The 26,380-nt window shown below is 44.6% G+C and overlaps 1 protein-coding gene across 4 annotated transcripts in view; it reads right to left on the minus strand.

Annotated features, from left to right (window-relative positions):
- Nucleotides 1–304: 304 nt before the first annotated feature.
- The window catches only part of LOC118224910 (cadherin-18), a 199,698-nt gene continuing 173,622 nt past the window's right edge, over nucleotides 305–26,380 (minus strand). For 3 of the 4 annotated variants that reach the window (XM_035412762.1, XM_035412763.1, XM_035412761.1), the window contains 8 exons: nucleotides 22,697–22,864; nucleotides 20,792–20,979; nucleotides 18,869–19,122; nucleotides 16,631–16,767; nucleotides 13,088–13,209; nucleotides 11,511–11,628; nucleotides 4,309–4,560; nucleotides 305–855 (listed from right to left, as the gene is read on the minus strand). In XM_035412762.1, coding sequence (XP_035268653.1) covers nucleotides 326–855; nucleotides 4,309–4,560; nucleotides 11,511–11,628; nucleotides 13,088–13,209; nucleotides 16,631–16,767; nucleotides 18,869–19,122; nucleotides 20,792–20,979; nucleotides 22,697–22,864 — 1,769 coding nt within the window. In that variant the 3' untranslated portion in view covers nucleotides 305–325. The remainder of the gene's footprint in view (nucleotides 856–4,308; nucleotides 4,561–11,510; nucleotides 11,629–13,087; nucleotides 13,210–16,630; nucleotides 16,768–18,868; nucleotides 19,123–20,791; nucleotides 20,980–22,696; nucleotides 22,865–26,380) is intronic. The other variant, XM_035412764.1, reaches the window with a different exon arrangement.

The raw sequence follows: 26,380 nt of genomic DNA on the forward strand, positions 1-26,380 counted from the left end.
GGGAAAAGTGTTTTTGTTTTTTTCTTTTTTTCTTTCAAAATCAAATTTATTTCTTCCACATGTAGAACCCAAGGAAAAATAATAATAAATAAATAAAAATAAATAAAAAAAGGGCGGTTGATTCTACAGCAAAAGTGAACAACAGTTAAAGAGTTCAAAAGCTTTTCCTTTTATTGTTAAACCGAGGCGTGGGAAAGAGGAAGAGGAGGGAACGGGGGCGGGTCTGAAAGGGGAATAGGGGGCGGAGTTTATTTTGTAATCACTTGTCCTTTTTTTTCCTCGTTTTTTTTTTTGTTTTTTTTTGTTTTTTTTACAGTGACACAAGCTAGGTGACGAGTTCGGACTCCGAGCCCCCGTAGAGTTCTGCCAGCTTGTGGAACTGGGGCCCCCAGTCCTCCAGGAACGCGTAGTCCTGCTCGGAGGGCGAGGCGCCCGAGCCCAGCGAGCTGACGGAGCCGGCCACGGAGCCCCGCCCCTCGTACGCGTACGTCTGCAGCGAGTCGTACGGCGGGCCGCTGGCGTCCGTGTCGGCCTCCGCCAGCCTCCGCGCGATGAACTCGCGCACGTCCACCTCGTCCGCCGCCGTCGCCGTCGCCGCCTCCGCCGCGGGGGCGGGGCTGGGGGGGGTCCCGCGCCGGCCCGGCCGCAGCGCCTCGGGCTTCACGTCCCGCCGGAACTTGAGCTCCTCGGCCGCCCCCGCCGGGTTCCGCAGCGCCAGGATGTCGAAGGCCTCGGTGTCCTCCTCCCCGCCCCCCTCGTCGTCGTAGGTGACCACGTTCTCCCGCACGTCCTCCTCGGAGATGATCAGCGGCTCCTTCTTGCTCCTCCGCAGAGTGATGAAGAGCACCACGATCACTGTGGAGGGGGGGCGAGGGGGGGATGAGGGGGGAGGGGTTAAGGTGCAATATTTAGAGCCATGTTAACAATTTTCAAGTTGACAAAACATAATAATTATTAAGCCAGGGGTGTCCGATCTTTTTCGAAAAGGGCCTGTGTGGCTGCAGGTTTTTGTTTCATTCCAGCACTACGACACCTTATTTCTTTATTTAAACTAACCATGGTCTTCAATCAAGACCTTCATAAGTAGAAACAGGTGTCTTAGTGTTGGGCTAAAACAAAAACTTACCCTGACGCTCACCCTGGCCCTTTACGGATCTTTAGGTCATGCTATTGAACAGATGGAGAGTAGCAACACATTTAGGTTGGAGACAGACTGACACATAAATATTTAGAACAGTGGTACCAATTATTCTTTAACAAATACAACCTTTTGGAGGATGTCACTTGAATTGAAGATGGGGGTAAACACATTATATTTAGAACAGGGACATCAATTATCCCAACACAAATACAAGAGCGCTCTATGGGTGGCATTAATGGGGGAAGGGCAACACCATAATTGGGTCAGTGATATCAATTCTGAAAATTACAGCAACAAATAACAGCACTCTTTATGCACTGTTAATTGAATTTGTCTAAAAATAAATGTCTGTTAGAAGTAGATATTGCTGAAGGAGGGCTTCATCTGACAGGATAAAGACAACAACAATAAAAAAAATAAAAAGCCTTGTGATGTTCAATAACACACATTGGCTAAATCACCAAAGACCACTGTAGATTTCTGCAGAGATACTTAATTTAAATGATCTGTTTATCTGACTAATTCATCATTAAAAACGAGGAGCCAGGGAACATAAGGCTGCTGCCAATCTATACTGATGAACAGATGGTTGCCTAGGCGATTGATGGCCACAGCAAATCACATTTGAAAGTGGCATGAGGCTCAAACAGATTTAGCTTTTTGCGCGATTGATTGGTTCAACCTTTAATTTTTCTTTGAAGTGAGATGTCGGTTAATGCTGTTATAAATACAATGGTTATCCCTCCCCCAACCCTCTCTTTTCTTTTGAAGGAAAAAAGTAAGCACACCACAAAAAAAAAAAAAGATATAACGTTTTCAATATAGTTTACTTCTGACTGGCGATTTTGTATCTTTTTGTGATGCAAGACATTTCAATCATAGACTTTTAAAACACATCTCAACTACATCAGTGGGTTGCATCAATGCTTTGAGTGTGAACAGAATGGCTCATTGGATCTGTCTAGTTCAGTAATACACACACGAAGGCCCCAAAAGCAAAATGATGAGTCACAGAAAAATAGCTTTTTTTAATGGATTCTCAGACCATGTTCTCTCTCTCTCTCTCTCTCTCTCTCACACACACACACACACACACAGCTGTATAAACATGGCACATACATCAACTGTTGGATGAACCACGCCTACTTTCAGAGGAGACAATCTAGTGTACATCCTTTCAACACTGATGTAGCTAAAAAAAAACAAAAAACGGATGGAGTAAAACATCTGCTTTTCTTCGTTTCTTTTTTTTTTTTTTAATTTATTGTTACTTTTGACAGTCGTGGAAATAATACCTGTTGGTACGAGACTCATAAAGCAGTGCGTCTCCTCTGGGACAGCACTGTGACACTCACTCCCTCACCAGTGCCAGAGCCAGTGCGTGACGAGCCAATGCCTATGACTACATGCGGGTTTGAAGTCGTGACAGTTCTTGATGACACAGTGCTGCGGTCGTTCCAAATGGAATTTTCCACCAGCACGGAGGCCATCTATCAAACGTTGCCTCGGTTACTTCATATTTTAACTGCTCAGAAGAACAAAAAAAAAAAAAGAAAGAAAAGGAGGGGGAGACTATTTGATTTTATTTCAATCAAGATTCATCCCTAGGGTTGTGTTCTCTGTTTGCATGGAAACAAAGTTTGTGTTCGCTATTTATTGTTGCTTTACGGCCACATTACTGGATATAAACAGTACATTGTTGGGAAAAAAAATCTATTTCAATCTCCATTTTGCTGAAGGGAAAAAAGGAGTGGTTTTCCTTTTTCATAAAATAAATAACTAAAATGGACATGTAGCAGACACCCTTGCAAAGCTCACATTTTACAATCAATTTATAAAGGTGGATATTTTCTGAAGCAATTCAGGTTAAGTGTCTTACTCAAGGCTATCTTATAACAACAGTGCCCCAAATTGGAATAAACCCTGCAACCTCAACAAGCTTAAGACACAAGCTTAGTTCCTGATCATTATGCGGTCCTGCTGCCGCAGTTGAGCTATAAGTTAAGTGGGTCTCAAATATGAGTAAGTATGTAAGTAAACTATCTGTCTGTCTGTCTGTATGACTATCTATCTATCTACCTTTGCATCTTTATAATGCATTTCCCAGGGAGAAAGATAGTGGGTGGCCATTTTGCTACTGTTTTGGTGATGCACCTCTCTGTCTGACTCCTCATGAAGTGAGAGGGGTGTGTGTTTATTTTTGCATTCATCGCAGGCAAAACATCACTCTTTTCCCAGTTTGGCATTCACCTCCAAATGCCTGGGAGAAATAAGTGGAGCACACGGGAGCCAGGGCCTCACACTATCACTATCAGCTTCCTCTGTCCTCTCAAAACTCCTTCAGTCCCAACAGTGTGTGTGTGTATTCCAGCTGCGTGTGGAGGCACAGGTGCGTGTGTGTATTCCAGCTGCGCGTGGAAGCGCAAGTGCGTGTGTGTATTCCAGCTATGTGTGGAAGCCCAGGTGCGTGTGTGTATTCCAGCTGTATCTAAGTCCAGGTGTGTGTGTCTCAGGGGTGTGTGCATCTCAGGGGTGTGTGTGTCTAAGTCCAGGTGTGTGTGCATCTGAGGTGTGTGTGTCTAAGTCCAAGTGTGTGTGTATCAGGTGTGTATCTAAGTCCAGGCGAGAGGGTCTCAGGTGTGTGTGTATGTAAGTCCAGGTGTGTGTGTCTCAGGTGTGTGTATGTAAGCCCAGGTGTGTGTGTATCAGGTGTGTATCTAAGTCCAGGCGAGAGGGTCTCAGGTGTGTGTGTATCAATTGTGTATGTAAGTCCAGGTGTGTGTGTCCCAGGTGTGTGTATGTAAGCCCAGGTGTGTGTGTATCAGGTGTGTATCTAAGTCCAGGCGAGAGGGTCTCAGGTGTGTGTGTATCAATTGTGTATGTAAGTCCAGGTGAGTGTGTCTCAGGTGTGTGTATGTAAGCCCAGGTGTGTGTGTGTATCAGCTGTGTGTATCTAAGACCGGGCGCGTGTGTGTATCAGGTGTGTATCTAAGTCCAGGCGAGAGGGTCTCAGGTGTGTGTGTATCAATTGTGTATGTAAGCCCAGGTGTGTGTGTGTATCAGCTGTGTGTATCTAAGACCAGGCGTGTGTGTGTATCAGCTGTGTGTATCTAAGACCAGGCGCGTGCGTGTTTCAGGTGAGTGTGTCTCAGGCGAGCGGGTCTCACCCAGCAGGATGACGATGCACAGCAGGATGGCCACCAGCGCCCCGGTGCTGAGCCCGGCGGAGGACAGGAAGGCCTCGGCCTGGCAGGCTCGAACCCGGGCCCCGCGCTGGCAGGCGCACACCCTCAGCGTCAGGGTCCCGGTGCTGCTCAGCTCCGGCTCCCCGCCGTCCCACACCACCACGGGGAGGTGGTAGAGCTCCTGCAGGGCGCGGCTGAACCGCTTTCTGCGGGACAGGACGCTGGCCGTGCTGTCTGCAGGGGAGGGGGAGAGAGCAGAGCCGCACAGAGCGCTGTTACCGCTAACTCTGCTGTCTCTCAACACAGCACGCTGTTACCGCTAACTCTGCTGTCTCAGACCACCACGTAGCACGCTGTTACCGCTAACTCTGCTGTCTCTCAACACAGCACACTGTTACCGCAAACTCTGCTGTCTCTCAACACAGCACGCTGTTACCGCTAACTCTGCTGTCTCTCAACACAGCACGCTGTTACTGCTAACTCTGCTGTCTCTCAACACAGCACGCTGTTACCGCTAACTCTGCTGTCTCAGACCGCCACGTAGCACGCTGTTACCGCTAACTCTGCTGTCTCTCAACACAGCACGCTGTTACCGCTAACTCTGCTGTATCTCAGCGGGACGTCCTGTCTGAGGCTGTGCTTCACCCCCCCGCCCACTCTCTATGCACACACACACACACACACACACAAACAACCACACACACACACGCACACACACATGCATACACGCACACACACACAGACACACACAACCACACACACACACATACACGCACATACACGTGCACTCAAGCACACACACACAGATATATGCTCGCATGCACACATGCACGCACACACACAAACGCACACGCACACACATAGTCTGTAAAGTCCATCCACCTAACATATAAATCAAAGTGGCACACGTGTGACATTGTGCCGGTAATAATGGCCTTTGAATACAGCCAGCCTGCTATTGTGTGGAGTCTCAATTTCCTCCAAAAAAAAAAGGCGTGTGGACACGTGACAACATTCAACAAATTGCCTCTATTATCACCATGTCACCACGACAACGGGAGACAGAAAAAACACACCCCCTCCTGAATGAAAACAAACGAGGGTTCCCCCACTCTCCTGCATGCGGCCCCGCAGTAAATAATTAGACAGGAACAGGGACAGACACTTCAGGCATTGTTAACTCAGGTCTGTGGCTCAATCTCTACAGTGCTGAATGCCAGGAATGGAAGGAGGGAGAAAAAGAGAAGAAAAATAAAGAGAGACAGACAAACAGTGAGAGAGAGAGAGAAATAGAGAGACAGAGTGAGAGAGAGAGAGAGACTTGATCTTTCTTAATTGAACACACATAAACCGTCATAATTATATTAAAACCTTTTACCTCCCTTCCAGGTCCCTGGCCAACCAGAGGGGGTGCACTTGCGCATTATAAAGCAGGCCATTTTCAGAATTGAATTTGAATTAGAATTTTAAGTGCACTTCATTTCACAGTCCAGCTATGGATGCACAGTACGCGCCTGATCACAGCCTCCTTCCGGTAGGAGCGCAGGCTTGAAGTGCAGACCCAGAGAGCGGCAGCTCCTCTGGGGAACTGGAGCAGGGGATTTCCCGCAGGTCAGCCGCGGGACTGAGCTGGATATAGAGCGGCATGCAAATGCAGGTCCTCCGGATGCCAGCGCGAGAACAGTACACTCGCTCATTACGGATTTCAATAGAATTTATCTCCCTTTTCCCATCTGTCTCTTTCTATCTCTTTTCCCTACCCTACTTTCTCTCTCTGTAAGACATTTTCTCTCCCCTATCTCTCTTTCCCCCCTCTCTCCCTCTGCCCTTTTCTTGTGCTGCCAGACTTCATTATCTGAGGCTGCCCACGCCTACCTCGAGACAGGTAAACAGGAATATCAGGTCTTTGTGTCTAGCTGTAAGAGGATTCAAATGAGACATAATTACAACATGTCTGCTTTACTCCTTCAGAGTGCTCTGAAACACATTTGGGGTATTTCATTGAATAATGACCCTCTCAAACGAAAAGGTAGCTATTTTTGTTATTTAGGCAAATATATACTGATGTGATAGGTCACATACTCTCTGTGTGTGTGTGTGTCAGCGTGTGTGTGTGTGTGTGTTATGAATCATGCATAACACCTTAATTACCTTTTCATAACAGCTTTATAACAACTTTCCTGATAAAATTGAATGAAATTTGCATTTTACAAACATTGTAATCTGCTGCTACTTCCAAAGCTTCCTTTTATTTTTACAATAAATTGTCCACTTAGACCGGTTATTACTCACTGAAGCAGTTCAGGTTAAGCGCCTCGCTAAAAAGTTAAACACGCAGGCATCAAACCTGCAACCTCCGGATTACAAGCCCGTCTCCCCAGCATTACAGCGCGTTGCCGTGGTAGCGCCCGGAACACCGCAAAGGCCTCACAGGATGCTGGGAAGGCCTCGCTCGTTTACATCGCTCCTCAGAGCTGCATTTTAATGACCTTGTTCAATTTCATGCTCGTTTTCCCCCCATTGTTTTTGCTGGGGGGGGCGGGTGGTTTCAGAAGATGCAATTAAGGCACGGAGGGGTTCACAAACAGCTGTAATCGCGTCCATTAGTTCACCCCATTGTTCCAAACCCCTCACGCCTTCCCCAAAGGCCTGATTTGCAGAGAGGGGTTCGATGGCCGGCACCGCCGTAGATGACAGTGGAGGGACGCGGGGATTCGTGTTTATGTGAAATGAGAGGGCAACAAACCAGTATTTCTGAGCTTACGACTCTAAAATGAGATGCAAGCATTCTTTTAGTTGTAATTTGTGTGTGTGCGTGTGCATGCATTGTTGAGGCTGACAGATGTATTCACTGATTAGCAGGTAGAGAGCCTTTTACAGGTAGAGGGGAGGATGAAAGGGGGATTCCCAGGCGGAAGGTTTTTTCGCTCAACCGCTTCAGCCTCACTCGCCTTCATCACAGCAGGGCTTACAGGGCTGCACGCTTCTCGTTCAAGTGGAGCATCTTTCCCACGTCTCAATACAACCGTCTTGAAAGAAAACTCACGAAGAGAGGAATCCTCAGAGAGAGAGAGAGAGAGAGAGAGAGCAAGAGAAAGAAACAGAAACATCTATCTATCTATCTATCTATCTATCTATCTATCTGTCTATCTATCTATCTATCTATCTATCTATCTATCTATCTATCTATCTATCTATCTGTCTGTCTGTCTGTCTGTCTGTCTGTCTGTCTGTCTGTCTGTCTTAAGGTCTGGTTCAAGAACACCTAATTGCATTTGTAACAGAACTATTTCCCTAGACACCTCTCTGTGCATGTACACTTCGAACTTCCACAGTGTAGTGCATATGAACAGAGAGCGTTAGCATGACGGCACATATTCAATCAATTTTATTACAACGAGGGTGAAAAAAAGAGAAAATAAAGAAAGGTAGGTAACATTTGATGAGTGTGCTGGACAGTTTCCAGGGAAATCACGTGAAATGAATTCTGATCTATTCAGAGCAATGATGTTTGATCCATTTGTATAATTTCCTCTCTGTGCGTGCCAACCTTGCTGGCCCCTAAGATATTAACAGGCTATCCTCTGAGGTGCTGGGCAGGATGCTTCATGAGCGCTAGGGGCTATCTTTTTTTTTTTAATGATTTATTTCTGTATCCACAGAGTCACTCTTGTAATGTACGTCATTAATCTTGGAGACACGGTCTGCTCCTGGAGACAGCAAACCTAACCCGATTGAGATCGGAACGTTGGTGGAATGCATTTTGTTAGAAGCGCAAAAAAAAAAAAAAAAGAAAAAAGAAGGAAAAAAAAAAGAAAAGAAAAAAACAAAACAGTGACACAGCCTGCTTGAATACCGGAAATATGACCGCCGATACGTGCACGCGTGCATTCTCTAAATCGCAATTCTTTTGTTAATGACATTGAAGGAACCTTCCGCCGACAAGCTTCTTAATAAGGCAGCAAAAGAGTTGCCAAGGAGATTCGGCCTGACGAAAAAATGCGAGACAATCATTTGGAATGCATGAAATAATTGCTATTCTGAACGGGGCCTAACAAAGGGTGCCCGCGTTCCGTGCGCGCCGGATTCCTGCATAAATCCGCGCTGTTAATGGGACCGTGTCACGCGGGCGCGGCGTCAGGTTGGCGCGGGCTGATTACGGAGCCGCGGCGTTATTCGTTTGTCGAGAGACATTCAAAGAGGCTGTAATAATAGACTCCCCCGGCAGAAAACAAACATTAGCCTCTTCTAGGCGACAATTACCGTGTTTGTTCCACAGCACTGTGGAATCCATTACTGATTTCCCATTCACTGCAAATAAATACATTAATAAATACACAGTTATTTGTATTTATTTATTTATTTTTTGTACGAGAGAGCTTAGTGGGAGATCTAATTCAATGACGGTGTACGTCCGTACTTAATTCACTATGGCGACGGGATATTACACAATGGTGACTGCATGTTACACCACGGTGACTGGATATTACACAATGGTGACTGGATATTACACTGTGGTGACTAGATATTATACCATGGTAACTGGTGACTGCATATTACACCATAGTGACTGGATATTATTCCATGGCGACTGAATATCACACAGCCAGCTGTTCATTTTGTGCCAACGCAGAATCCGCAAACACATCCCGCATAAACAGGTGACAATTGAAATCTAGAAATTCTGGTGTCAAGGCATTCAAGGAAGATATCTGCTGACATCCTCATATGACAGCTCTCTCATGGCTCTTGTTTTCCTCAAAATACAGCTGGAATGTGAGTGAAAATGTGTTTTTTTTTTGTTTTGTTTTTTTTTTAGGGCAAGGGCTCGTAAACACAAAGGGAAGCTCTGCACTTCTTAAAAAGAAGAACTGACAAGAGAAATGCTGATGGGCACCAAACTGGGTGCCACAGGGGTATTTAAAAAAAAAAATTGTGCTTGGATCCTGTTCCCAGCTTTTTCATGGTTTTCCTTTAACAACTGAACAAATGACAAAGTATTACTTCCACCTGAGGACAGCAGTTACAGTGCCATGAGAAAGCATTTGCCCCATTTCTGATCTCCTCTATTATTGCGTATTTGTCACACTAAATGGTATCGGTTCTTTAGACAAAAGTATAAACACAAAACAGGCTCATCCTAAAACCAGGTGAGGCCCTGCTTTCAGCCTCAGAGCCTCCGAATTCAACCGTCTTCTCCGCCACGCGCGCCACGACTCGACCAAACCCGTTTCCTCACTTTTCCCTCCCAAAGTGCGGTTTGAAAACCGTGTCGCAGGCTAAACGCTGCGATGAGGACGGATCCTTCCAAAGGGGACGCCTGCATGCCAAAGTAAAAGCGCGGAACATGGTACAGAACATGGGGCCGTGTTGTGAAGGTGTAAGTCCCGTGGGTCCTCCTCTCCCCTTAGCTAGCTACGTAGCTAGCAAGCTCAGCGATTCATTACGTTCCCTGCTCTGCGTTATCCTCAGGTCGCCAGGCTCCTGATCTTTACAGAGATGCAAATTAATTAATTGATTAGTGTACAGAGACAGCGTGGTGAGTGCAGGTGTCGGGAGAGATGTGTGGTAGATGGCAGCTGTGCCTATGCTGATCCAGTCAGCGTTGGAGACCACTGTATTCTTTCAAAAGCTCATTTTTAATTGGCTAAGTCCTTCGGGAGACTTACCCCCCCCCCCCCCCCCCCCTCCCCCCCCCCTCCCCCCAACCACCAGATAAAATGGCACAGCTCAGTGATTTTATAATTCATATCTGATGAGGAGCTTCTGTTATCCTAGCATGTGGAAAGTGCGACAGAAGCGAACTAAACCTTACTCAGAACCTTATTAAAATTAGTCGCAATCACCAGTTAATTAGGCTAATTAATTCCACTGATCAGCGGCATTAAATGTTTTAATCAGCTGCAGTGTTGTCACCTGAAAGCACTTTCAACCAACAACGCCGACTATGTTTGCAGCGCGTTTCTTATTAAGTGAAATTCATTTCGGATGCAAACGAGCAAGCACTTGAAATTACAGAGGATACAAAACCAGGAATGCCACGCAAATACTTCTGCACTGTCGTATCTTTTGCTTATATTAATGAAGAAATAAATACACAATTAATTCACCAAAAACATGCAAGTTGGCAAGATAAAAAAAAAATAAATAAAAATAATAATAAAAATTAAACATGTCCATTACAGAAAGGGTATTCGCGACTACAGTTGGGTTCAAAAGGATTGTGGCTTGGTATGCAGGTCACTCCCTCCTAGACGATGTGTGAGACTGCGACGCAGAGATGCGGGAAGAGTCCGAACGAGACAGAAGTGACAGAGCTGGGCGGGCGCTAATTACCCATGCAAACGAAAGCGTCCGTCGAAAGTGGCCGATGGGTCATTGAGATTCACGGAGGGATCTCTCTCTCTCTCTCTCTCTCTCTCTCTCTATCTCTCTCTCTCTGCAGCGTCGAGCAACCTTAAAACTCTGAAAGACTGAAACACCGAATCGCGGGTGGACGCACGCGCCGCGAAAACAACGCTCGCTTGAATTTCGTTTCATCAGCGTCGCGTGTAAAACGAGGACCGTCGTCCAGACCATTGAGCTACAGTTCCACGCGCCGGCTGGAAAAAAAGGTTCACGCCATTCATTCAGCCTTTTCCCAGCATGCAACGGCTGTGAAGATTAAACCAGCCGCACGGAGCTTTAAATTTCAAGGCCAGGATTCACGCGATCTGGAGTTCAATTCAACACTTGATCTTCTTTCCGGCGATATATACTCCGCCCCTACCCACATTCTATCATATCCCCACTTAGGTCACCCAAGCCAGGATGTGTGTAGGGGGGCGAAAAAAAAAACGGGTTCATTTGCATGGAAATTTGAGTTAAGCATGCATAACTCAAGCCAGGCTCAGGCCCAAAGTCAATTAGCTTCCAGTTATTTCCCTTAATTGCCAGAGGTTTTATAAGGGTTCCAGAAGTGCCGCTTAACAATGTGCAAACAGTTCCATTTTCTGTGCCACTTCAACTCCAACAGAGCTTAGAGGAATTGCACATATTGTGTTTGAGTTTATTCTGAAAGCACAATCACCCTCTTTTTTTATTTTAATTTTTTTTAACATTGTCTGGAGAGAGAGAGAGAGAGAGATAGAGAGAGAGAGAATGATACAAAATATTTAAAAACCTGGGATATACATATGGATTACCTTCGTTGTCCTTGAGGGTGAAGTTGGGGTTCACGGGGAGGTCTTGCGGAAGAGCGAAGGAGAAGCGGGGTCCGTTAGCGAAGTCGTCTTTGTCCACTGCACCGATGGTCTGGATCACCTGTGGAAGCCAAAGAGACGGGTAAGCCACGCTCCAAAGCAATGTTTCAGATCGTAAAACACGGCCCCTTTATGAACGGTCTTTCAAGTCTCGGCCTTTCAACAGGGGGGTCCTTCAAGCTACTGTAGGGGGTCCTTGGCCAGCTGACAAGTGCAGAGATTGAACACACCCCCCCCCTCCAACCACGATAATGTCATATCATCAGCATCAGCACTAATAGCGGTTGTCACTGAGGAGTGAAGTGGAACAGAACACGGGCTCAGACTTAACGGACACCTCGTGGTTGCCATGCCGATTCCGGAACCTGTTTGATGCCGGCTTGGCGGAATACCAGCTGATGCTTTACTCACAAGCAGGATTCCGCACTTTGCCGCAGCGATTCCACAACACACTGTAAAATGCGCAGTGCAACCCTAACTCTGACAGATGAGTCTTGTCAGCATCACTTGTAATGAAGTTCAAGAACAAAAGTTGTCTTTTCGTTTCCTTTGTTAATAATAATAATAATAATAATAATACATTGCTATTATGTATTGGACTGGGGGTGGACTGGGTTGGATTGGTGTGACAATAACTTGCCTCAGTTACTCAAAACAAGCAAGGCTTTTGCATGTATAGTATGTTGGTGCATTTATTTATTTATTTTATTTTATTTACATTTTTTACTGAGATTGAGGGCAAGCCCACAGAGCAGGCAATTGTTTTCAGCTTTTCAATACTGTCATAGTGCAGTGGTGCCCAGCGTCGGTCCTGAGGGTCTCCCGTGCACGCTGGTCTTTGTTCCAACCACAATCGCAATCCCAGAATTTTAAAAAGCTGTTAATTTTTCTTAATTAGGTGCTTTTCATGTTTAGAGGTATTATTTACCCTCTTATGCTGCATTATACCAGAAACAGCTTTGCATGCCATAAAGAATAAAATGTTGATCTTGTGCTGCATTGTGCTTATTGTGCTGCATTGCAAACAATTACATAAAAATAGGGTTTTTTTTAATCAAATGAAATACAGAAGTAAATCAATAGACTCCTAATTAGGTTGTTGAAAATGCACTTAATGTTTTCCTTAAGCTTATTAACACAATGCACGTTGGACTATAATTTTCTTTGTCTTTAAATTCTTCAGTATCTGCCAGATTATTACAGTTATTTTGATGGTTAGGTATATGCATTTCCACCAGTTAGGTGCCTATCGATTCACCACCATCTTTAATTTCAAGTTTACCTCTTTGTATGCAATTGTTCGCAATATAGCAGAATAAGCACAAATATGAACATGGGAATTTCATTCTTTATGGCATGCATAGCTATTTCTGACATAAAGAACACCTAATTAAGACAAAAAATAACAGCTTGTGAAAATTCTGGGATTCTGGTTGGAACGAAAACCAGCGTACATGGGGGGCGGGGGGGCAGGACCAAGTTTGGGGAACCCCTGCTGTAGACACCAGCAGGACACTCACCTGTCCCACCCTGGTGCTCTCACACACGATGACATCGCTCTCGGTCGCCAGTTTGGGCGGGTTGTCGTTGACGTCCAGCACCTGCACCGTGACAGGGACATGGCTGAGGAGGCTGGGGTTATCTGAGAAAAAAATCAAATAAAATAGAGAAAAAGAATAAAAAACTCTCAGGAGTTAGAAATGTACATTAAGATTATAATGCAACAGACTTAGCAAAAACAAACAAACAAAAAATCTGTTTCCATGACAATGAAATCCAAAATCCAAAATCCCTGATTTGGTTAGTCCAAAACTATTCACTTTTTTTCCCCACTGATGAAGACTTTGGTTGCATAGGCAGTGTGTTTGGTGTGTTGACATCCTCCATTACCAGTGCATAACACTTTTAGCTTTCCGTTGCTCTGGTAAAGGTTTGCTTCAGTCTCCTCTCTCCATAAAACTTTGGTCGAGAACTCTTCTGGCTTGTATCTGTATGTTTTTTTGTGTGAATTCTAATCTGGACTTTCGATTCTTGCCGCTGATGAGAGTTTTGCATCTCGCAGGTCAGCCCCTGTAATCCAGCTCTCAAAGTCCTCTATGTACAGTGGCTTCTGATTTTTTCACCCTGGCCCTTGGACACAGCTGGTGATGTCACAGACTGTTGTTCTAGGGTTTTTCTTAACAGCTCTTAGAATTCTTCTGTCATCAAGTCCGGATGTCTTGTTTGGCTGACCTCTTTCAAGACTTTCCAAACTTGCTGTACTCGATAAACCAAGTTTCTGTTCTATACTTCTCAATGAATTAATTATTCTGTTCCCTCAGCTTACAGATTAGTTGCTTTTCAGCCATATTTAGTTCTCTGTTCTGATGCCTCCGATTCCAAATACAGTCTCCAGTGACAAAAAAAAACAAGCCTAAAACCAAGACTAGACGCTCACTGCTATTTCACCTGAGCAACAGTAAGCAGCCTTCATTCACCTGGTAAATTAACGTTGCACAGCTGTACATACCAGCCAATAGAGAACGATGCAGCACTCACACAGCTGGACAGTGCGGTTTTTCTTGCACTTGAAAAACCCACACGCCCATCAGCGTGGTGACATTGGAAAGTGGCAACACAGGGGAAACTGTACTGATTTCCCCCCGCACTTAAAACGCTCTTCTGACTCACGGCCTCCTTCCTCCGCCTTGAGCGAGCGGTTTGCGCGGGGCGGAAATTGGATTCTGGGACACGGCGGACCGGAGCAGACGTCTCGTCTCTCGGACTCAATCCCAACCGCTTGTTAACTTAGAAAGTTAACAAAAAGCAAAGGAGGGATGGGAGTTGAGTGCCTATGAGCTGGTTCTGCGGAGAGAGCCTTAGGCTGGGAAAGGAAACAATCAAAGGTTTAATTTTTATTACAGCGGTTTTTTTGAGTTGTTTGCCTTCTGTAAATTGATTTGTCGATCGATTTGTCTGATGATATTCATTACCAGACAAATGACACTGCTGCACAAATTATCTTAGATTCAGGCAGCTGCCATTTTACAGTGTAAAGGCTAAAATGAAATTTTTAGCAACTTTCCTTTCGCAAAGAAGAGAAAGAGAGAGAATATTAATCTTTCTAGTCATCTTTCTGTCCTCCCTCCTTTTAGTGTCCCAGTATTGGAGGAGACAAGCGAAGCACACAGAACTATATTGGCGAAGCAGCTTCAAACTTGTCTCCTCCCCTCCCCTCCTTTTCCTCTTTTCTTCCACACGCTTCCAGGTAGGAGATGAGTGGTAGCGGGGGAGTGGAGGAAAAAAAGGCAAGGAGGGAAAAGTAATGGGACGCCCCCGTCTGGTTTCTGGGGCACGGAGGAGAGGAGGTGGTAGTGGAGAAAAGGCGGGTACATTTTTTTAGGGTACTGGGATGCACCCCAGCATACTCTCCCTCTCTCTCTCGCTCCGTCTGTTTCTCTTTCATTCTTCCTATCTCTTTCTCTCTCTCTCTCTCTCTCTCTCTCCCTGGCTGAGCTCTCCTGTGCCTGCACGATAACGTGCAGCATTGTGCCATTCTTGGAAAGGTGTCCTCCTGCCTTCCTTTTTGACGTGTGAGACTGCTATTACTATTATTGTATTTTTTTTTCTTTTCTTTCCTTTCCCCCACACAGAGAGCATCTTAATGCTGAAACCGCATCACCGTGCCATTGGCCAGTGGCCGTGCGCGTAATCTCTCTATTCGCCCTTATCTCTCCCCCCGCCGTTCCACCGGTGCGATTTACCGCAGACGCGGGGACCGCGTTCTCCTGCCAGCGTTCACACGCCCAAACCTTGTGAAAGACCGCGCCGCTCTGCCCTCCCTGTTAGTCCGCATTAACGGTCTGGCGCAGGGCGTGAGGTAATTTTCAAAGCAGCCTCGCTACTGGGTTGTGATGCAAAGCAGAAACTCCCCCACACATTTCAGTCGGAGAAAGAAACAGAAGGAATAATTGGATAGGCACCTTGAGCCTCGGAAGATACGACACGAATATGACATAAACTTGAACAGAAGGGTTGATCGGAATGTAGTGCTGTTATCACACAACCAAGTGAAACCTCTTCAAACAAACTTTTCTACAGGATAATGAACTGTCCCTATGGCAACGGCTCTCTTTTAACTGTAGGTCAGATTGTTTATTTATTTATTACTTTTGTTTGCAGTGAAAAGGTTCAAACAAACTTTTCTAAAATAAGACTGCCCACATCTGTTCTTAAATTTCCCAAGCAAATGAAAGCATTTAGTATGAGCAGATAACAAAGTACTCGCAAAAACTGTGCAACCAAGACCAAAACCACTTACATTCAAATTTCAGTTCAATATTAAATGGTTAATCCAGGCTTTTTTTTCTCTTAGAGAAAACTGTGTCTCATGCAACTTTCAGCTATTGCATCTTCACTGATTGCCTGAATGAAAAATACATATTAGTATTGTTCCTAATTCTCTGTAAAATATTGCAGTTCACCTTGTTTGGTTGAACTGACAGGTCTGCCAATGTTTTTTAGTGACCACAGTAACATCAACAGCCCAGACTTGCAATGGAAATATCTGAGTTCCGAGAATAATTTTTGAAGATTTATTTTCGTTATCTACCCGATCAGTTAATTAGTGATCCAGAAGAGGGTAAGGAAGGGGTTAATTACGGAGATACAAATCTGCGTATCAAGAATGAAAATACTGACCTCCGAATCAACCCTAATTTTCCACTAATGTTTCGCACGGTACCATTCATTCGTGTGTCAGCCAATGCTTGAATAAATCTACAGCGGAGAGTCACATGACCAAATGACAGACATTCTCTAATGAAAAAAAAAAAAATATATATATATAATAATAATGTATATGCCAGCGGTGTACGAGCTTATTTAAAAAGGACTAACGTGGGTCCAGGTTCTTTGGTTTAACCCAGCACTGGGTCACTTGACACAACTAATTGACTAATCGTAGTAGAATCAGTTGTCCTAGTGCTGGGCTAAAACAAGGCCTGTGTCCACATCGGCCCTTTTGCGGATAAAATGAGGCGCTCCTGAACCCGTGTGAGGTTCCAGCTCAGTGGGGTACTCACCGACCTCCGAGGCGATCACAGTGATGTTGTGCCAGGCCATCTCTTCCCTGTCCAGGACCCGCGTCGTCTTCAGCGTCCCGCTGTTCGCGTCGATGTTGAAATACGTGTCCCCGTGCAAACTGCGGTCAATGAAATACCTATTTTTAGAGGAGTGAAATTAAAAATTCATGAGTACCGCCTCTCCTGCAGAAAGAGCCAAAAAAAATAAAAAAATAAAATTCCAATACAAATGCATCAAAACTAAAGTAGACTAAAAATAAATTAATTAAAAAATAAAATAAAATAAAAAAGAGACTGTAGCTCTTGCCCCCCACAGTTGTTACCAAACACAGTTACCATACTATCTGACTGTTAGGAAGCCGTGAAGATATAGATGACACCTTCACAAACTGTACTTAAAAATACATCGCCATTCATTACACAGTCAGTGCCATGCATTCAGGATTCATCCATCACCATTGTGGATGACTGTGTTTGCCTAAGGGATCGTTTATAAGTAACCGCATGTGTGTGTGTGTGTGTGCGTCTGCTTGTTCATTCACCGTTATATAAAGTTGTCCCGCCCTGTCGTAAGGTAAAGATGCTTTGCTTAAAAGCTGATTCAGCGGGAACTAGAACAATATGTGCATGGCTGAATCAATGCAGAACGTGATATATAACTAAGCGTGGAGTTTTTGACGTGAAGCGCAGAGTACATCAGAGAGCACGCTGCTTTGTTTCAGGGAAAGCACTGTGCTGGTGCACTGTGACTTCGTTCCAGGCTGTGGGTAATAAAGAGTGCCTTATCACAGTGTTCCCTATAATGAATCCACAGAGGATTCATTTTTTTTTCCATGACACTATTAACATTAACACTCCCTTTTGGGCAAATAAGAAATATAATTAAAATATTTCTTTTTTTTTGTTTTTTCTTTTTTTTTTTTGGAATAATTGAAAACTTGGTCTCTGTGTAGGAAAAAATGAAATTAATATACTCCTTTCAAAAAAAATAAATAAGAAAGTCAAATCGGTAGGCTGTTGTCTGTTGCTCACAAATTCAAAGGCAAACAGAAAAAGCACGGTAGCAAACATTTGTCTGGTTCGAGTGGACACAATCCAAGCATCCTTCAACGCTGAGTCCAGAATAAGCAGATGGGGGGGGGTGGCTGTTGGGGAAATGGACACAGAGACAAGCATTCCCAATAGGTAACTCTGTTGGCGTTCTCATATGCAAATTATCTTTTTGTTATGCAGATTATCTTTTATCTTTTTGTTTTCCTTTACATCCTATCAAATATTTTAAGACTCTGTACGTGAGTCATGCATTCTGTTTCCTATCTCTCTCTTTATCTCTCTCTTTCTCTGTCTGGCTCTTTCGTTCCCTCCCTCTTTTCCGGTCTCCCTCTTGGCATTCCTCTACTCTACCGTGACTGCAAATTTTATTTATTTTTTCTCTCCCAAGACATATTCAGCCTTTGATTGGACTTGGAGACTCATCAGATGTCACATTGCGAACGTGTGCACTCGCGTGAGATTGCCAGGTTGAGATGCCGCCTTCTGAACAGGTACCGAGATCAAAGGAGATCAGGGAACTTCAAAGAAGCGCACCGCTGAGGTGCTGGCCACTGCCTTAAAAAGATGAGCGTTCGCGCAAAAGCTCAGCTCCGAGAGTTCAGATTGACTCATTTAAAATATGAGAACTGTCAAAGGGTATGATTCACTTTTTAAAATAAGGGCAGAAACCATGGTTATTCACATTCTCACTCTGCTCGTAATTTAACAGTAATAGAACTAGGCTTTTTTTTTTTCACCATACAGGAATCAAGTGGAGCCAAAGTGGTCCTGTGGTACTTAAATAAGAATTCCCACATGCGATTGGCCTGTTACACTGTGACTGGAATCCTACATGAGACTGTTTGTTTTTAGTCTGCTTATTGAGTGCATTTAATGACACTTTCCACAGATGAATTATGATGAATTACTATCAGATGAAGACATGGACTAGTTCTTCTTCTTCTTCTTCTTCTTCTTCTTCACGTATACATTTATAGAGAGGCCCTCTCCGGGATTCTAATCTGGGACCATCCTGCTGTGGTGCAACAGTGCTATGCGCTGCATCACAGCAACATTGGGACAAAAAAACGTTGACGAAAACGCGCAACACACCGCAAATGAATCATCAGTTCATTTCGACTTGTTTTTAGGTGAGACCTGCATTACAGTATAACCAAACCCGCGGCACCGCTCCGTCTCCCCCACCTGATGGCGCTGTTGGTGCTGTCCGGGTCCCGCGCGGTCACTGCCCCCACCTCCGTGCCCGCGGGGGCGCTCTCGTACGCGTCCATGATGTAGTAGTCCATGGAGAAGACGGGCGCCTCGTCCACGTCGCCCACGGTGATCTTCAGCGTGGCGCTGTCTTTGAAGGGGCCCAGGTAGGAGAAGCGGGGGTCCGGGTGTGCGTTGGCCCCCTCGATGTGAAGGGTGTAGGTCTTCTTCTTCTCATAGTTCAAGGGCTGCAGCGGGTCAAAGGACCAGAGTAAAAAAAAAAAAAACACAAAAAAACATCAGCGTTAATTATGCTCCAACCAGGCTTGTGAAGCCACACACAATAACTCAACATCAATATAAAATATACTTCAGCTGTTGATATCATTTCGCCGAAATTTGATATCATTACGCAGAAAGTTCTGATCTGAAAAACGAGCAGAAATGAACAGAAAATGAAAAAATGAAGAGTTCAGTGCATGGTAAGAGCAGAGTTCAGTGCGTTGCTATTTTTAAAAATACGTCACACCGTCAAACGGCCACCGGGCCGGTTAATTTCTTTTATGCCACTGAGTCTCGCGCCGTATGCGATGAGTCAACACCAGCATCAGGGGCCTCACTTTCATAAGAGGAACAGGCTCCCTGGTGTTAACATGGTGTGGGTGTCATTAATGATGTAGAACAACAACAACAAAAGTTAATAGTATTATTAAGCTTTAAGCATTCAGCTAGCACAGTTCAGCTCGTGAACTGTTTCATAAGTATAATTTGTGAAACTTAAAAAGAGAAACGCTACATTTATGTTACAGGCATTTAGCAGATATCCTGATCCAGAGAGACTTATCATAATTTTGTAATGTAATTTAGATTTTTGAAAAAATAAAATAAATGTAGATGTATGAATCTTTTCCAAAGAAAGGGTGTATAGTAGCCATTCAAACACTGGGCAATTATACAGAACAGTTCAGGTTCAGTACTTTGCTCAAGGGTACAACAGAAGTGTAAATCCTTAGAATCAAACCTGCAGCCTTTCGGTTACAAGGCCAGTTGCCTAAGCTTTATACTACATTGCCACCTGAAAAAGAAGAAGGAGGGGAAAAAAAAAAAAAACTACCTTTGTGTTTAAATATATTCCGTGAGCTTTTTCTTCAAACCAAGCTTTAAAAAAAATGTATTGAAGAGTCACTGAAATGATAATCGCAAGGTTAAGCATTGATCCATCTTTCTCTTTCCAAGGCTGGCTTTTGTTGACCTTGAAAGCCAAACCACAGGCAGCAGAATGGAAATATATATAAATAAATAAATACATAAATAAAAAAGCTTGATCTTTAAAAGTGAGGCGTTCGTCTTGCTGGATAACGGGCTGGGGCCTAAACCGTGTTCAGACCGTGCTTTCATACTCAGTTACGGGTCTGGATACTGACTCATTGACCGAGGCTGGCTAGAACGAGAGACGGTGGATTACAGCACAGCCACGTTGCGCAGCGCGGAGGGAACCGCCTGTGAAGATCAGGTGATGCTGGTTCAAATCCCCCGAGAGGCATGGCTGACATGGTGGCAACCTGTGGTCTTAACGAGATGTGGGTGTGGCTAAAGTGCGAGCTGTACAACATTTCATGGGCGTGGTTAAGTAGGAGGTGTGGTGTAATCTTTACATAGGCATGCCTAAACAAGGGGTGTGGTTTAAATGACAACTTTCATGAGGCTTGTTTAATGTGGGCTTTTTTAATGGTATGTAGGCATGGCTTAGGAAGAGCTGGGCCTTTTTTTTTTGGTAATGATTTGATTTCGACGGGGTCGTCAGCAGGTGGCTGTGATTCAGGCGCAGCTAAACGAGAGCTGTGACGATGATGATGATGATGATGATGATGATGATGATGATGATGATGATGTGATTTTTAAAAACGCCTCCTGCACCTTTCTGAGCGAGATGACCCCCTCTCTGGTCTCCCGGTCGGTGGAAATGGAGAAGACGGAGGCCCCGTCCGGGTTGGTGATGCTGTACTTGATCTCTGCGTTGATGGCCAGATCCTCATCGTTGGCTTTGATTTTGCCCACCGGCTTCCCAACCTGGGCCGATTCCGGTACGTAAAGCTGGTAGTTTTCTGCAGGGAGACAATAAACAAATGATACACTCCTTATACAAAAAAAAAACAAAAAAACAATTACAATTACTACTACTACTGCTACTACTGCTGCTGCTGCTGCTACTACTACTACTACTACTACTCATACCACTACTACTACTACTCATCAGACGATTCACATGTGCAGATTCTCAAATTTTATTAAAGGGTATCTTCATACACTTTGGTTTCACCATGTAGGAATCACAGCACATTTTAATACATAGACTCCCAAATAATGTAGTACTAGTTAAATCAAGAAAATAAAAATAAAATTCTTTTTCCCAAATAGTATGAAGCTCATATATATATAACACGGTATATAACACAGACAAATAGAAAGTTGCATGCTTTTTTCAGTTCTACAATATCTGTAGAGCACTGTGGCAAACCCCATAAAGAAGCTCTGGGGGAAATAATAACTACATCAGTATTCATATGAGTATCATCATGTTTTCTGGTGATATTGTAAACAATTATTCTATTTCTTTTTGTATTCATCAGTCAGAAACATGATCGTCTGACTAAAAGCTTGGATTATTTTCTATTTAATTTGCAAATCATATCTATTGTAAATCAAAAAGATTTACACTGCTTATTTCCTAAAATGAACTAATATTCAGCAAGTGACAAGCAAACAAAACGCGAGATGTGCTTGAATTGTTTCACTGAGAATCAATCATTGAACAGCAAGATTTAATTTCAGCCCATGCAAGATTATCCAGGCCAAGCAAATTCGTCACTGTTTTTGTGCACAATTGTAGCAGGGGGTGAATGCTGCCACAGCCTTGCAAAAAACGTTAGGAAAACATTAGCTTATGATGTTTTGACTTGGAGTCGCCGGCGATGGAAAAACATGGCCGCAGCCTAGCAGGAACGTTAGCGAGAACGTCTGGCTGTGACAGGTTGATGGATTGCACGAGCGCAGGAAGCTATCTAATCAGGAAGGCTTCCTCTTAGGCTCATTCCGTAGCCTCATAACGGCGTGTGAATGTGAGCTAATAGGATCGCTTTCAATTATTCACAAAGAAGGGGAGGGGGGCGAGGGGGGGGGGGGGGGGGCGAGGAAACAGAACATCGCGCGCGGTATCCGCCGGGGGGGCTTGACCTCCAGCTGCATGTCGCGCAGACGGCCGTCTGCCATTTCTTGATTATTAAAAATGGAGCTCAGGCAATATAATTAACCCAATTAGTCATAGCAAAACAAGCCGGCTTTCCTGGGAGGCGGCTGCGATCGCGAGGCACGCATTACTTCCCGCTGAGAAGGTGCGAGCTGTCACATGATTGGTCTGCTCGGCGGTGAGTACAGACCAGACAACTATTCACGGTCCCTTGGGTACCTCTAGCCCTACCTCAGTTCTGGCTCGATGTAAAATTCAAGCAACTGGCTGAATGGCCTCCGGTCGTGTGCATTAACAGTGGGGTGTGCTTGAATTCAGAGGAAACAGAGGAAAAACTGCATGTGTTTGTAAAAGTCTGTCGGCCCGGTTCGTGAATTTCAAAGCAAATGTCTGACGATGATCGCTGTGATGCTTCCGACTAAATGATATCCTGTCAATGTTAAAAGGCAGAGATTAGGGGAAAGGGATTTAAAAAATTAGTGCATATCCCTCTGAACAATGTCAGGTAGTTAATTTGAGATGTGGGTAGGTGCTTCAAAAGGTGCATTTTTAAGAGGACGTCGATGGGCACATACTCTGAGGGAATTTAGGAGGGTTGTCGTTGACGTCCGTCAGGGTGATGTTGATGGTGGTCGACCCAGAGAGTCCTCCGACTTGCCCCGCCATGTCTTTGGCTTGAATGACGACAGCATAGTGCTCTCTCGCTTCTCGATCCATGTTAGCTAAAGCAGTCCTGATGATCCCTGGAACACACCCACACATACACACACACACACACACGGACATGCACACACATACAGAAAAGCAATGAACCAAAAATCATCATCATTAACCTCACGTTCATCATTATTATAATCATCATCGCTATGTACATAGCGTCAGCAGAAAAAAAAAAAAAAAAGTTACTCATTCTCATATACTGTCACGGTCAAAATCATTTTAATTTCCACTGACATAAAATCCAGTCCTTGAAAAGTTACTGTATAAAAGAAAGTGATGCTCTCCTCCCTCCACACCCCTCTCCCATCCTCCCTGCACCACAGTGAAGGGACCAGCCAGCCAGATCGCCCTCCAAGGCCATAAAAATCAGTCGTAATTGAGTTTACGGCATCACACAGGCGCTGAGAGACCCCCCCCCCCCCCTCAGCCCTGTCTAGACCGCCAGACAATGAGGCGTTGAACGCGGACGAAGGGGAAGCCCAGCACTAGAGCGAGTGGCTGCAAGCTTTCGGTACATTCACTCACTCACTCACTCACATTCATTCGCATGAACGGTCATTTTGCAGAGGGCCGGGGTGTGTGATGACACCCCTGTTTTAGGCACCACTAGCTTTGCTTCAACAGTTTGGAGACAGTTACAACCAGAGCAATGCGCACGCAAACACACACACACACACACACACACATGCACACAAAATGAAGGTGAATGCCAAAAAATATCTGAATATTCAGCCCTGAATTCTGGAATTAGCCTGCTTGAAAAGTTGCAGCAGAGAATCACATTGTAATCTTGGTCAACATGCAGACTGTCACAGAGGCCTTGCGTGTGATAAGAGCCTTTTGACAGTCTGCATTAAAAAAATAAATAGCAATAATAATAATAATACATAACATAAAATTGCTGAAAAAAAACTGGAACACCTCCACTCTCTCGAAAACCAAGGTTAATCTTTCTCCACCTTTCATTATATTTCAAGTGAGTGCACGACCTTGGTGAAGACAGGAAGCTGTGCCCGCCCTGGCACCTCTTCAATCACGTTCGTAACTACGGCGACAGCCACAGACACCGCCGCGGGTGCACAGGGAGGTGAAACATAACTATTCCTGCCGAAAAACTGTACTTCCGTCTTCCAACGCGAACAAACTGTCAGAAACTGTTTCCATCCTTAGCCTTCTCGCCACCAAAATTAGCTGCGAGTATTCAACGCCGGAGAGATCTGATGACGGACGTGTCTGGTTGTCGTACTGTTCCAGGTGCGGCAAGCGGCTTCTCTCCCCGGATAAGCACGTGCTTCGTGGGCCACAGCCAGGCAGCACAATTGCCACCTTCGCATTTGACACGTTTCGAAAATACATGACAGAGCGAAAGGGGTCACCAGCACAGGAAGCATTCATGGTTAAGTGGAACACGTTTATTCCGCCGGAGTGAATTTTTATCCCTAAACAACTCTAACGCCGGATTTATACTTCGTCGCACAACCTTTTTGACAAGTGTCGCATGACAGAAATTACGTATTATCAACGGGAAAAAAGTGTGGCGCGACACTTTTTTTCCAGTTTCCCGCACCTCTAGAATTTTGTCATGTCGCGGAACTTCATACTTTGTTGCGCAGTGCTGATTGGACAGCCAAATGGAACACCGAAATTCATTGTCATGGATACATCTTTATTTTTGGTTTAGTGACAGACCGCCTTTATTTTTTTCTGTTTGCATCATTAGCATAAACAGCGGAAGTTACGTACAAATGCAGATTAAGGCCAACGTGTCTTTGTTCATTCCAAATGAATTTACCACACAGTCTAAACCGATAAACGCCCCAGGTGACTACTCAACTGAGACGTTTCCGTAGGACCCAGTCACAGGCTTACTGATGTTTTCAAAAATAAATATTTAGAGGGCTCTTATGAAAGCTCTTCAATGACAGATGGCGAATTTTCAAAAAAAAAAAAAAAAACATAAAAATATCTTTTGCAAGAGGCCTGTAAATGTAAATAAAGGATGTCACCACTGTAAATAAATGTTTAAATATGCAAAGCAGATGTCTGGGGTCCCTTCTTTTGAGTCCCTTTTTTATTTATTTATTTTTTTGTCTTGGTGAAAGTTGTGCTCAGTGTTGGAAAAGCCTCGGATGGCTTGCTCAGGTGCGGATGCAGGTGTCGCAGGTAATTGTGGCTGACTCTTCGTTGTGCCCGGTCTGTTTACCCTCGCGCCATCTGGGCTTCCTGCTCGACAGACCCCGCGAAGAACCCCCGGTCCGCATTATCTCGGTACACTAGAGACGAGTTCGACGACAGCTTTGCTATTTATAAAGTTTTTTTAAGAACGCAATATGCCAGGTGTTTTGGAGGTGCTTTGTACACCACGCAACAGTCGTTCGGTATAATTCTGTGGCAGCCTGGAATATCTCAGTCTTTTTCTTATTACTTTTTTTTGTGTGTGTGTGTGTAACAATATACAACATTTTCAATTTAGTGTTATTCGCTCACCAAGCCTTCCTGACACGCGCGTAAACAGAGTTTGCAGAGACAGGCGCGGTGAAGATGTGCTTGATTATCCATCTGCGATTCGCGAACGAGGTGTTCATGGCCGCGTGCCTTCCCCGTCACACCCTGCGCTGATTACGTTCGCGTGCGATTCCAAGCAGCCCGTCTCTGCGCCCGTCCAGCCCCAGGACGGCGTACGTGAAGCATAAATTTATTTGTTTAAAAAAAAAAAAATCTACACGGAGACCGTTTACCGCCGCTCAATCGACACGCCAGGGGGTGTGTCTCATCACCCTGGAGACCGTAGGGTAACAAGCCGTGCCCATCCCTAAAATGAGCCCACTCGCTTACGCTTATCTCAGTTATGACACACAAAGAAGCCTTGACACGTAACAATATCGTTTAGCGTTTCTTCAAACTGAGTGAGTGTTTCAGTATCTCATGAAGGTATTTAGAGGCGTAATGTATGAGGACGTGTTGCAGAATTGAGATGTTTTGAGTGTTCTGTTTATCTATCTACTGTCTGACTGAAGAGAGAGTGAGTGAGTGAGAGAGAGAGAGAGAGAGAGATAAAATGCATCAATCACATCATATTTAGGTATTTGATTTGATGATCACATCATATTTAGGGATTGTTAAGAAACCTGTAGGGATATAATGAGCACATCAACACCACACCTGCCTTTGATTACACACATCCTTTTAAAATGCACCGCAGATGGGCTTGTTTTTAACGGGCAGAATAGGCAGCCTGAAGGGCAGTTTTATGAAGCGGTACGTCGCGTGACGGGTAGGAGAACGCCTTCCACACGGGGGCACTCAACCCAAAACACGTCATCGGTCGTGGCCGCAGGCACTGTTACATAACCGAGCGCACTCCTGCTCGAATTAGGCAGTCATGCAGTTACACAGCTGACCAAACTGACTGTTTTAACACTGCCAATTTAAAGGGATAGTTAACTGCCTGTTTTTTTCATACCATTTCAGTGTATTTCAATTTGCACAGTTTTGACTGGGACATACAGGTTTGTGCGTGATTGAGGATATTATTGTTA

Source organism: Anguilla anguilla, chromosome 4, assembly GCF_013347855.1.
Source record: "Anguilla anguilla isolate fAngAng1 chromosome 4, fAngAng1.pri, whole genome shotgun sequence".
Taxonomy (NCBI): domain Eukaryota; kingdom Metazoa; phylum Chordata; class Actinopteri; order Anguilliformes; family Anguillidae; genus Anguilla; species Anguilla anguilla.